We start from the raw sequence: 12,975 nt of genomic DNA, 5'->3' as shown, positions 1-12,975 counted from the left end.
CAGCTGAGCAAGCAGCCATGAAGTAGAAGCCTGAGGGATGAAAGTGGCCATCACAGAGGCTCTGGAGTGTCCTAGTGAGTGTCCCAGACAGCCTGAGAAGGTGGAGCACAGCGAGCAAGTGGCCCAGCAGCGTAGTGAGAGAGACAGCAGTACTCTGCTCACACAGGGCCTTGCTGGTCGCTGCAAAGACTCAGGTTTTTACTCAAGTGAAATGAGGGACTACTATGAGATCTAGCTAGAAGACACAGCAGGGACATAAGCAGAAGAAGGGATTCTAGTTACACGGCTATGATTACAGGTGAGAGGTGGCTTTGGAGTTGTCTCTTTGCCTCAGGCCAGCTGGGACTCTCAGAGTAGAGCATAGTGACCCTTAGCAATCAGTCTTCTCTCCTTTCCTGAGAGCTTCCTATAATTCTTCACTTGCACCTACCCACAAAGCAAAAACGTAACAATTTGTGAGAGCACTAATTTTATCCTCATTGGCCACAGAGGTGTCATAGCTATATAAGATATGTTCCTTTATTTGTTGTGGCCCTATAATCCCTTTACAGAAAAATAAGCAAAATTCCAGAGAACTGAATTCTACCTACAAGTCAGAGTACTGAACTCTAGATTCCTAAGCTAACATGGCTTTTGACAGCATGTGGCAGTGTCCTTGCTGGGGCATTCTGACACCTGACACCTGGCAAAGAAAGGAGGCACTGGTCTTGTGAAATGCTGGAAAGCTGGCCCAGGGCAATGCAAATGATTAAGTGGAGTTTCTGATGAAAGAAGGCATAAAAGCCTCAAAGGAGCCAGTCTGTAATTCTACACCGCAGGTCAATTAACCAGAGATGCCAGACCACTACATTTCCTTCCCATCTATCCTCATAATGACTGATGAAAGCTGCATGAGACACCAAGAATGCTGTCTGTGTAGAAGGAGAAATAAAGTATTCTATCACCTCCTCACAATCTCTAACTTGTGGGATGAAGAGCCTTCTCCCAACATCTTGCTTATTGGCTTTAGGCCTCACAGCCCAGAAAGGCCCTCTGAATATTCACACTCTTTCCATTTTCTTCAATTACAAAGAGCTAAGTAGGATCACTGTGTAGTTTCCAACTTAGAAACTGGTTCAAAGGCTAACTGAGCTTTAGCACAACTTACTTTAAGTCAATATATTACCAGACATCACAGTCCTCACTCAGAAAGACAAGTATAAAACCCCAATCTATGGACTCACCAGAGTTACACAGCAAGGGAAGGATCTCAAAGGGACACAAATGAGGGAACCACATGCCTACTGTGACTTCACCACCACCCTTTATGGTAGTATTTCAATTCATCTAACACACAATTACTGAGTATATACTATACATCATGTGCTCAGCACTGTTTGAGGAACTATGGAAAGAAAGATGAAGGGCAGAGGAAGCTCTGCCTATATCAGACTTCCAGGGGGAATCAGGGTACACTCAAAGACCCAGGATAATAAGCAACTTTCCCAAGTCCTGAATAAAGAGATCTGAGTCTAGTTTTATATTATACTCTACTTCTGTCTTCTAGAAAACTGAGTCCTGCTTTAACTTGTAGGTAGCTTAGTGTTTTGTGTGGGGAAGGGTTCCAGTTACAAAAAAGGGGGAGGAGGCTGGAAAAACAGCTATTTTACTTTGGTAGATATTTGAGAATTTCTGCAGAGTCTTGGAAATGCACTTAGCTTGGGGTCAGGAGCCTTCCATACTAGTCACATCTCACTGAGCTTGGCAAGTCACTAAGTCTCTAGCACTAAAAAGAGCACGTTAACTTAATAAGAGTAGTTTAACCCTTCATGTTGTTTTATCTTGTCTAACAATTCAAACCTACTCCTAGCAGCTGTCTAGAATGCTTGGTAAGAAGGCTTCTGAAACCATATTCATTCCTAGCACAAGATAGTGTGACTAGCAATGTCTGCCAAGGGGTTAAAAGGGTGACTAACCTGGCTGGTTACCTGAAGAGTCCTTTATTTTTAATAATTTGAGGTATCTAAGTAGGAGTCACAGACTGGGGATATAGCTCAGTGGCACAGTGCTGGCCGGTAAGTGCAAGATCCTGAATTCAATTTCTTGTACAAAAATAAAAAATAAAAAATGAAAGTCATTTTACTTTGGTGATAGAATTTCAACCTCCCTTCTTTTATGAGTCTCTAAGCAACTGACACAATTTTCCTTAAAGAGCCTATATTTTGATATAAGACTAGTGATTATATTTAAATCTTTGCCTTTTCTAGTCCTGTTATTATGACATAAATATAAGAATCTAGCTGCTTCTCAGACTGCTTCACTGAATAGGAAATCACTAACCTAACTCTGACACTTGAGGTAGTGTTTCCAAAGATCTCCCATTATGTGTGCCATCTTGCGAAGTGACTTTACCGACTACCTAGATCCAGGAGTAAAGCCAATTTCCCTACCCTAGAATCTAGTGCTATAGCGGTATAGCGCTACATTATACATAAATAATTCTAACAGATCATCTTAACACACCATTGACACCAATGGACAGATCAACCAGACAGAAAATCAGCAAAGAAATAAAAGAACTGAATGACACCTGTGAACAAATGGACTTAATAGACATATACAGAGTATTCCACCCAACAACAGAATACACATTCTTCTCAGCAGTACATGGGTCATTCTCTAAAATAGACCATATATTAATTCACAGAACATATTTAAATAAATGCAAAAGGGTTGAAATTATCCCTTGCATGCTATTAGACCATAGTGCCATGAAATTAGAAATTAATGATAAAAGATACTGCAAAAATCCCACAAACACATGGAAACTGAATAACACACTCTTGAGTAATCAGTGGGTCAGAGAGGAAATTAAAGAAGAAATTAAACAACACCTGAAAACAAATGAAAACACAAATACAACTTATCTGTGGGATGCAATGAAAGCTGTCCTCAGAGGAAAATTTATTGCACTGAGTTCCCACATCAGGAAAATAGAATGAATACAAATAAATAACCCGATGTTACACCTCAAACATCTAGAAAAAGAGCAAGTCAAGCACAAAGCCAAAAGAAGAGAAGAAATTATAAAAATCAGAGCAGAAGTCAATGCAATAGAGACTAAAAAAACAATCCAAAAAAAACAATGAATCAAAGAGTTGGTTCTTTGAAAAAAATTGACAAGCCCCTAGCCAACCTTATTTTAAAAAGGGAAGAAAAAGCTCAAATTCATGCAATAAGGAATAAAAGAGGCAAAATTACTACAGACCCTACAGAAATACAGAAGATCATCAACACCTATTTTGAAAACCTCTACTCTCAAAAGTTTGATAACAGAGGAAACAGACAGATTCCTAGAAGCATACGAAGTACCAAAGCTAGGTCATGAAGATGTAAAACTACTGAATAACCCAATTTCTATTAATGAAATTGAAAATGTAATTAAATCTTTACCTACAAAGAAGAGTCCAGGCCAGACGGATTCACTGCAGAATTCTACAAGAAATACAAAGAAGACCTAATGCCAACACTCCTCAAAGTCTTCAACGAAATTGAAAGGGAAGCAATCCTTCCTAAATCGTTCCTAGAAGCAAATATTTCTCTAGTACCCAAACCAGAGAAGGACCCAACTGAAACAGAGAACTATAGACCAATCTCCTTAATGAACACAGATGCAAAAATCCTCAATAAAATATTGGCAAATAGGATGCAGCAAATCATCAAGAAGATCATACACCATGACCAAGTGGGATTCATCCCAGGCATGCAGGGATGGTTCAATATACATAAATCAATAAATGTAATACACCATATCAATACAGCCAAAAGTAAGAATCACGTGATCATTTCTATAGATGCAGAAAAAGCTTTTGCTAAGGTCCAACATTCATTTATGATAAGAACCTTGCAGAAAATTGGAATAGATGGTCTTTACCTCAATATTATAAAGGCCGTCTATGACAAACCAACAGCCAATATCATACTAAATGGCCAAAAATTGAAGGCTTTTCCTTTAAAATCAGGTACAAGACAAGGATGTCCCTTATCACCGCTCTTATTTAATATAGCTCTGGAAATACTAGCCAGAGCAATTAGACGAGAGAGAGAAGTAAAAGGCACAAAGATAGGAAAAAAAGAAGTAAAGCTATTATTATTTGCAGATAACATGAAACTCTATATAGAAGATCCCCAAAACTCCATTGAAAGACTCCTAGATACAATAAATAAATTCAGTAATGTAGCTAGATACAGAATCAATACTCAAAAATCAGTAGCATTCCTATACACTAACAACAAAGTCACAGAGAAAGAAATAAGAGACACCACACCCTTCACACTAACAATCAAAAAATTGAAATATTTAGGAATTACTCTCACGAAAGAAGTGAAAGATCTATACAGGAAAAATTATAATACACTGAAAAATGAAATTGAAGATCTCAGAAAATGGAAAGACATCCCTTGCGCATGGATAGGAAGAATAAATACTGTGAAAATGGGCATTCTCCCAAAACTTTTATACAGATTAAATGCACTCCCGATAAAAATACATCAATATACCTCATAGAACTCGAGCAATCACTCCTAAAATTCATCTGGAGCGAGAAGAGACCTAGAATATCAAGGACAGTTCCAAGCAGCAAAGGCAAGGCAGGAGGTATCACAATCCCTGACTTGAAGTTACACTACAAAGCAACTGTAGTAAAATCAACATGGTATTGGAACCAAAACAGAGCCGAAGATCAGTGGAATAGATTAGAAGATACAACCACAACTACAAACACACTCAACCACCTTATCTTTGATAAAAGAGCCAAACATGTTCACTGGAAGAACGACAATCTCTTTAATAAATGGACTAAAATAAAATCTAAATGGATCAAAGATCTAAATATTAAAACAGAAACACTAAATTTATTGGAAGACAAATTGGGTAAAAACCTTGAAGACGCGAACAGGACTCAAACCGCATGGGAAATATTTCCCAGAGTCAATAATTGGGATCGCCTCTTATTAAAAAGTTTCTGCATGTCAAAAGAAATCTCCAGCATAGTTAAAAGAAAACCCACAAACTGGGAAAAAAATCTTAGTGAACTGCCCCTCAGACAAAGGACTTCTGTCTAAAACATATAAAGAATGAAAAAAAATCAGACCCCCAAAATTCAAAGACCCAATCCAAAAATGGGCATCTGAGATGAATAAACAATTTTCAGATGAAGAAATACAAATGGCAAATAAATACATGAAAAAATGTTCACCATCACTGGTCATTAGAGAAATGCAAATTAAAACCACACTGAGATTTCATCTCACTCCTGAAAGAATGGCCAAGATCAAGAAAACCACCAACAACAAATGCTGGAGAGGCTGTGGGGAAAAAGGAACTCTCCTGCACTGTTGGTGGGATTGTAGACTGGTACAACCATTGTGGAGGTCAGTCTGGAGATTTCTCAGAAAGCTGGGACTGGAAGCCCCATTTGACCACTTCTAGGCATATTCCCAGAAAAACTGAAAGCATCATACCACAGTGATATATGTGCACCCATGTTTATAGCAGCACAATTTGTAACAGCCAGATCTTGGAAACAACCTAAGTGTCCATCAACTGAAGAATGGATAAAAAAGTTGTGGTATTTTTATACAATGGAGTACTACTCAGCTATAAAGAATGATCACATTGAGATATTTATAAATAAATGGACACAGCTTGAGACCATACTCATAAGTGAAATAAATCAAACTCTGGTTGGGAACACATTCAGGAATAACAGCAGTTTGGCAAGGTATCCTCTGAGGACTCCCAACAGGCAGTCTGCCCTCAGGCTCCCATCCCTCGCCTTTTGAAGAGGCTGCCAATTCAAAAGGTTTCTTTCTCTGCACTGAAGGTGTAAGTTAACCCAACAGCAGCCAGCATGAAAGTGTATGACTGTTACAGCAGGATAGAAAAGGCACATACATACCCAAGCCAGCACACTGATTGGTATCACTTATGTCCTACCCCTAGTGCAAGTCACATGGAGAAGAGATTCATCAGTCTTTCCTGCAAGCCCTATTTAAAGTCTAGAGCCTCCAATTTCTATGAATTGGGGTGGTTTGTGACGTACCAATAGGTAACTGAAACATACATCAAACTTCTACTACTGGCAAAAAATTTTAAAATTCTGGTTTGGTAAAGACCTGGGTATCAAATGGGTGTCTGAGAGTTCCCTTATGCAATTTGAACCACCGTCTTTCATTCTAGAAGCTTCTTTACTCAGGTGCTTGATTCTCTGTTGCTAGTTATATTTAAGGTTGATGATCAAAAAGTATGAACAGTAAATAAATATATGAAAAAATGTTCAACATCACTGGTTATTCAAGAAATGCAAGTTAAAACTACACTGAGATTTCATCTCACCCCAGAAAGCATGACTATCATCAAGAAATGAACCCACAAGTACTTACAAGGCTGTGGGGAAAAAGGAACACTTTTACATTGCTGACGGGAAAATAAATTGGTAAAACCATTCTGGAAATCAGTATGGAGATTCCTCAAAAATATTAAAACCAGAGGTTTCATTTGACCCAGTAGTTCCCCTCCTAGGTGTCTTCCTGAAAGAGTTAAAAGCATCATAACTCAGTGATATATGCACGCCATGTTTATAGCAGCACAATTTATAATAGTTAAATCTTGGAAACAGCCCATATCCCCATCAACAGATAAAGAAATGTGGTATTTATATACAACGGGGTACTATTCTGACATAAAGGATAAACTTGAGTAGTTTTTAGGTAAATGGATGCACCCTGAAGCCAGAATCTTAAGTGAAAAAAGTACAACACACAAGTATAAATATCACATTGTTTCTCTGGTATCAGAAACCTAAAAGGGCAAATAAGGAACATAATGGGAAACAGATATTGGGAAGTAGGAAGAACATACTAAATAGGAAGGGGTAAGGGAAGGAAGGGAAAAAGGGAAAAAAAGAATGGAAGGAAAAATATGGAAACAAAGCTTTTGTGAACTGGAAGGTGAAGAAGAGTTGAAAGGAGGGAAATAGAATGGAATAAAAGCAAGAATTAAAATTTCATGCAGAGGTACAAATTCCCTATGATGATGTGATCATTATGGATGAGAAATACTAATTTTTTTAAAAATTAAAAGTAAATAAAATACAGATTATTATTCATAAAGAAGAATGAAATTCTGACATTTGCAGGGAAATGGATGGAACTAGGGGCATCATATTAAGGAAAAATTTAGAAACACAAATGTGTTTCCTCTAGTATATGGAATATAAAATTACAAAGATAGTATGACAGTAGAAGGGATACTAATATTAGGCAAAAAGAAGTAAATAAGGGTGGAAAGAAGGGCAATTAGAGGGCCAGATAAGACTAAAATATGTTATATGATGTATCAAATTATGAGATCATATTTATGTTTTTAAAAGAACAGTATTTGCTGGGAGTGGTGGCACACGCCTGTAATCCCAGCATTTGGGAGGCTGGGGCAGGGGAATCATTTGCAAGTTTGAGACCAGCCCAGACTACAAAGTGAGTCCAAGGCCAGCCTGAACTGCATAGCAAAACCCTGTCTCAAAAAGACCAAAAAAAAAAAAAAAAAGTACAGTATTAATCAATGGTAGGAAATGAAATTTTGCAGATAAAAATAAATATTCGAGGCTGAGGTTTTGTCACTTGTGGCCTTAAAATGATGAAAGTCTAAACCATACCAATAACAACAAGGTTGACTGAATTCAGACATAAACTAAAGTGGAAACTAACTGAATTTGGAGAGAAAGGAGGTGCTTCAAATGAAATCTGTGTACGTGTAAGTAGGGAAAAGGGAGGGACAAATTCTACTGGAGTGTGCCACAGGTGAGCTTCATGGAGAAGCTACTTTAGTCTCCAGAAATGTGTGGTGCAGAGTGGCAATGAGGAGAGGTGGGGCATGAAAGAGCAGAAGAGCACAGGTAGGGTGCATGCATGAGCATGGCAGGTTAGTGACCTGATCTACATATAAACTACTTAAATGATGAATTTTAAGCTGATGTACTTATTGGGTGATACATACGGTCGTTTTGGAAGTGGACATATTTTGCACATGGGAAGGATGTGAATTGTTGAGAGTAAGATAGAAAAATGAAATTCAACCTTTCCTTTTTCCTTTTGAAGGCCAGCGAGGGATCAGGATCATCATCTGATGAACTGCCATCACAGTAATGGTTGATTCATTGTGTCAACTTGAGAAGTTTAGAAGTTTAAGGGAGGGGGGAGTCTGCTTACAATATAAGGAAGGAAAGAAAGCTCGTTTCCCCCTTTTTTCCTCTTGTTGCCTTTACTATCTTCTGCCACATTGAAATGTTGCCCCTTGGAGCCAGCTTATTATGGACTGAAAACTGTGAGCTAAATAAATCTTTTCTTTCTTAATTTTGGGTGTCAGGTATTTTGTCTCAGCAACCAAGACAATATCCCTTTCTCTCATCTCCCCAGGACAGCTGGAGTGACTTGCCTTTCTGCAGCCTTGACAAGAGCTACAGTGTGGCTGACAGTCTTGACGCACAACTCCCTCCCCACAGCTCTGGACCACTCCTGCTGCCTCTCTGAGGAGATATGGAGGATCACACCTGACAAAGCAAAGATCAACGAGTAACTGGGGACCACTGTTGGTGTCTCCAAGTCCCCAAATCCCAATGAGCCATGATCAGCACTCCAAGCCCTCCTAGAGAGTCTTCAAAAGCAGAAGATGCAATTAGAGCTCCTGCCATTTTTACAGAAACTGTCAGTGGAGCCTGCTTCTCCCACAACTCAGCAAAGCTATTACCATCACAGATGAGCCTGTCCTGTATGCCCCATGGCTGCTCTGGGAGATATTTGCCTTCACTCCAGCAAGCCTGAAACAGAGACCTACTCCAGATGACTGTGCCCTACAGCTGCTCTGGATGACAGCCATGCAGTCTGATGGTCCTACTCCCTTCAGTCATTACTTCAGAAGTCCCCAAATAAGTGTGCAAAATATGAAGAGTTTCACATGCATGACCCACTATTCTCTACATATGCCGGATTCTCACACACTCCTAGGATAAGTCCCAGAGGACCCTGTCCTATGCACTTCCTCACTGTGCTGTAGTCTCAATAAAAGCCTCATTCCAGTGATTCTATTGCCTACTAAAGATTCTTATCTTGGGTAGAGCAGGCTAAGCAGGATACTAACATTAAAGTCTATTACCCTTGAAGAGCTCCAGAGAGTGGTGGAAGAAAGAATTAAGAGCAGTGGAGACTGGTGGAGACCAGTAGTGATGTGCAGATTTGCAATGACCTACAGAGAGCCTCAGAGGGTCACTGAAAGCTACTGGAAGAGTTTCAGAAAGCTACCAAAGGGGCTATGAGCCCAGAGTATGGAGGAGCTAAAGATGTCTGGAAGCCCCCAGGAGTTGTAATGCTAAGAGCCAAGGAGGCACAGACATTCAAATCTCAGAGCTATAATACTATGGGCTGAGGTCTGGCACACTCTCGGCCCCAGTGGAGATCACATGAAGCCAAAGAACTTCCTTGTTAACTCAGAAAATCTAGAGAAATAAATCATTGTTGTTCTAAGCCACTAAATTTTGGGGTAACATGTTATACAATACAAAAGTGAAACACAACTTTGCTGAATTTCAGCTTTTAACATGGGACTGATGCTACAAAATTGTGACTACTATGTAAGGCTAATTCTAATCCCTGTGCTCAAGAAACACTAGTTGAATAATTAGTATTACAAACTGTCCAGGATATCCTTGACATAACCTCCAGGTATGCCCTCTAGCAAATCTTACTCTCATAACCATCAATTATGTCCAATCACATGGTTACCCAAGACAAATAGAAGTGCTCAGTTTTGTTTTTGTGGCTACAATATCTGAAAAATGAACTCTGTGTCATAAATGATGACCAAAAAAGGTTCTGCCATCTTCTTCACCTACCAATTCATGCACTTTAGTAAGCCCTTAGTAATTATCAGACATCATTATGAAAGGTTGAAGGAAATCCTCCTTTTAAAAAAAGAAATCATTCCCACCTGGGTAACCATTAACAGAAAGTATTATAAACTTACACTTTAGCAGGGAAAAGTCTGTAGCACATGAACTTAAAATCATCCTTCTAAAGAGAAAAAATTTAAATTTCTAAACAGAGCTCAAACACACTGAATGAGAATACATGATTCTGACTGGAGATCCCCAAATAACCCCAAGAGCAAGGAATAAAGTTGTTTCCCCAAAGGGTTCATTCCTTAGTGAGCCTACACCCCTAAAGGGACCTAATCACAAAATCTGGACCCCCCAGATGAGAGAAAAATTTGCCATCTGATATCACCTTCTATGTGTGGATGCAGAATGGGATCAGACATTTATTTATTTACTTATTTATTTTTCTCTTTTTGAGACAGGGTCTCACTATGCAGTTTAGGCTGGCCTTGAGTCCACTTTGTAGTCCAGGCTCAAACTTGCAATGTTCTCTTGCTTTGGCCTCCCAAGTGCTGAGATTACAGGCATGAACCACCACGCCTGGCTCTGGACCAGACATTTAATAACTCACAAACTAATGACAGAGAAAATCCTGGGTATATCTGAGGGAAAGAATGCTGAACAGCTTTCAACTGCCTTTGTGAAATCAATCATTTTGTTGAAGGCTTGGTTACTGATGTGCTTTAGGGAAGTGACTGGATTATGAATGCTAACCCTATGAATGAGTTAAGCCATGAAAGAACATAGTTGAATGGGCTACTGAGAGGTGTAGCCTAGGTGAAGGGAGTGGGTTATGGTAATGTGACCTCAGGTATAGTGATATCTTGGTACTCAACTGATTCTGGGAATCATGAGTACAGACAACAGCAAGTACTACACAAACTGTTTTGGCTGGAGAAGGCAGCAAGTCACAGGCAATTGACACACATTCTAGTTTGTGCATCAGAGAGCAAATAAACGAGGAGTAATGGGGAAAATTTCTATGTCAAAATGCACTGATTACCAAACATTGTGTTTCAAAACAACTAACTACTATATCTTTTGCCTGGCCAGTTCCTCCCTCTCTCTGTTGCTCTTTGCTTCCTGGCTGCCATGAGGTGAGCTGCTTTCCCCTGCCATTTTATCACTATGATGTTTCTGCCTCATCATGGGCCTAAAAACAGTGGAGTCAGCCAACCAGGGACAGAAACCTCTGAAACTTTGAGTTAAAATAAACCCTTCTGCCTTTAAATTGATTTTCTCAGGCATTTGGTCATAGCAATGAAACACTAATAACGCAAACCATCAGAATTCTAATCTGGTATGTGCTGCTTCTAGTTAAGTAACCTTGTGTTAATCATTATTCCTTAGTTACTTCACTGTAAAATGAGAATAAGCTCAGAGGATTGTTGTAAGGATTAAATGCATATGTATATAAGGTTCTTACTAGATGATTAGCAAAAAAATAGGCACTCAATGTATCAGCCATTTTAAAAAGCAGAGAGCAGTTACTATCCAAACTCAAGGGTTACAAAATAGTCACTAAGAGGGGCTGGGGATTTCAGTGGCATAAGCACCCGCCTTGCAAGCAGGCAGTCATGAGTTCGATCCCTGGTACCGATAAAAAGGAAAAAGACAAAACAAACAAACAAACAAACAAACAAAAACCACAAAATAGTCACTAAGACATCTAGCACAGTGCTTCTCGAGATATTTTATTTTTAATCCTTCACTTTTTGTAAAAGGCAAGATTACATGCTTGAACATCACAGAAATGTCAAACTGCTCTATAAGTTTCTAAATGTTTATGCTTACTTTCTATACTTTTCATCATCCAGCAACAGGCAATTTGTAGACTGGCATTTTTCTCAAGACTGAACTCTAAGTAGCACTGCTCTAGCACACAAGAAAGACTCAGGAGATGACTAAAAACTCAAGTAGCAGGTTAAATTATGAAAACATTTAGTAAAGAAAACCAGCCCCAATAACAGGGCAAGAGGATGACTTGAGGGTCAACAAGTTGACAGTTAAAATAACCCCAACAAGTGAAAGGTGAAATGTAAAACTGGTTGCTGAATCAGGGCAGTATTCCAACCCCTGCCCAATGCTACAGGGGGTGACCCCCTGCGAACCTGTTGGCCAGGAAGTCATCAATCCCAGAGATGGCAGGATGAAAGAAGTCAGCAGAACTGACTTGGGTCTCTTAGTGGTAAGCCACCTGCAGCCATCACCATTAATATTAACCACAAGCCAAACAGTTTCTTCTCTGCCAAAGAAACCATATAAACATTTTCTTTGGTGACACAGGGCTATACACACACACACACACACACACACACACACACACACTCTTCTACATATTCACAGATACTCACCTGTGGTCTTAGGAGGCTCCTGAGGTCCACCTTGCCAGCCATACTGTGGATATCCTTGGTAGGGGTACCCCTGAGGAGGTGGGTAGGGTCCCCCCACAGGCCCCATTGCTGGTTGTGGATAAGGAGGGTATGGGGCTGTTGGGCCTGGGCCCGGATATGGTGGAGGATGCTCTGGGTTCATCACGGACCTGCAAAGGGCATACACAAGAGACAAAAGGAATGAAAATTATTTGCATTTTTTTTTTTTTTTTGGTCTTTTTCCTTTTTACCGGTACCGGGGATCGAACTCACGACTGCCTGCTTTCAAGGCAGGCGCTTATGCCGCTGAGCTAAACCCCCAGCCCCCAAATTATTTGCATTTAACATGTTCACTATCGGGCCATACATGTAAGACTGTCCCACTGAGTGGCTAGCACCATTGGCGATACATGCCTAAGTAGCCCACTGTGCAGCCTGTACCACGCAACTGAATTGTCCCATAGCACCTAATACAACAGTCTTGCATGTATCAATGATGGTTCAAACTGGTGGGAATATGATAACTTATGGAAATCATTAGCAAAAAGATTTCCAACCCATGAGATCATTTACAAAATACCAGTGTTGGGGGAAGAAATAAGTTACATCATGTACAGGTACAACTTTTCTATGAA

General features: G+C 39.7%; 1 protein-coding gene across 1 annotated transcript in view; it reads right to left on the bottom strand.

Moving 5' to 3' along the window:
* Cystm1 (cysteine rich transmembrane module containing 1) overlaps window positions 1-12,975 on the bottom strand; it is a 66,751-nt gene that overhangs the window by 37,473 nt on the left and 16,303 nt on the right. The window contains exon 2 of the mRNA XM_023560468.2: window positions 12,323-12,510. Coding sequence (XP_023416236.1) covers window positions 12,323-12,510 — 188 coding nt within the window. The remainder of the gene's footprint in view (window positions 1-12,322; window positions 12,511-12,975) is intronic.

Source organism: Cavia porcellus, unplaced genomic scaffold, assembly GCF_034190915.1.
Source record: "Cavia porcellus strain 051 isolate PalLab524CR breed Dunkin Hartley unplaced genomic scaffold, mCavPor4.1 scaffold_21, whole genome shotgun sequence".
In the NCBI taxonomy this organism is placed as follows: Eukaryota; Metazoa; Chordata; class Mammalia; order Rodentia; family Caviidae; genus Cavia; species Cavia porcellus.
Note: the sequence above shows the minus strand (reverse complement) of the source record. Positions and strands in the feature narration are given on the sequence as shown.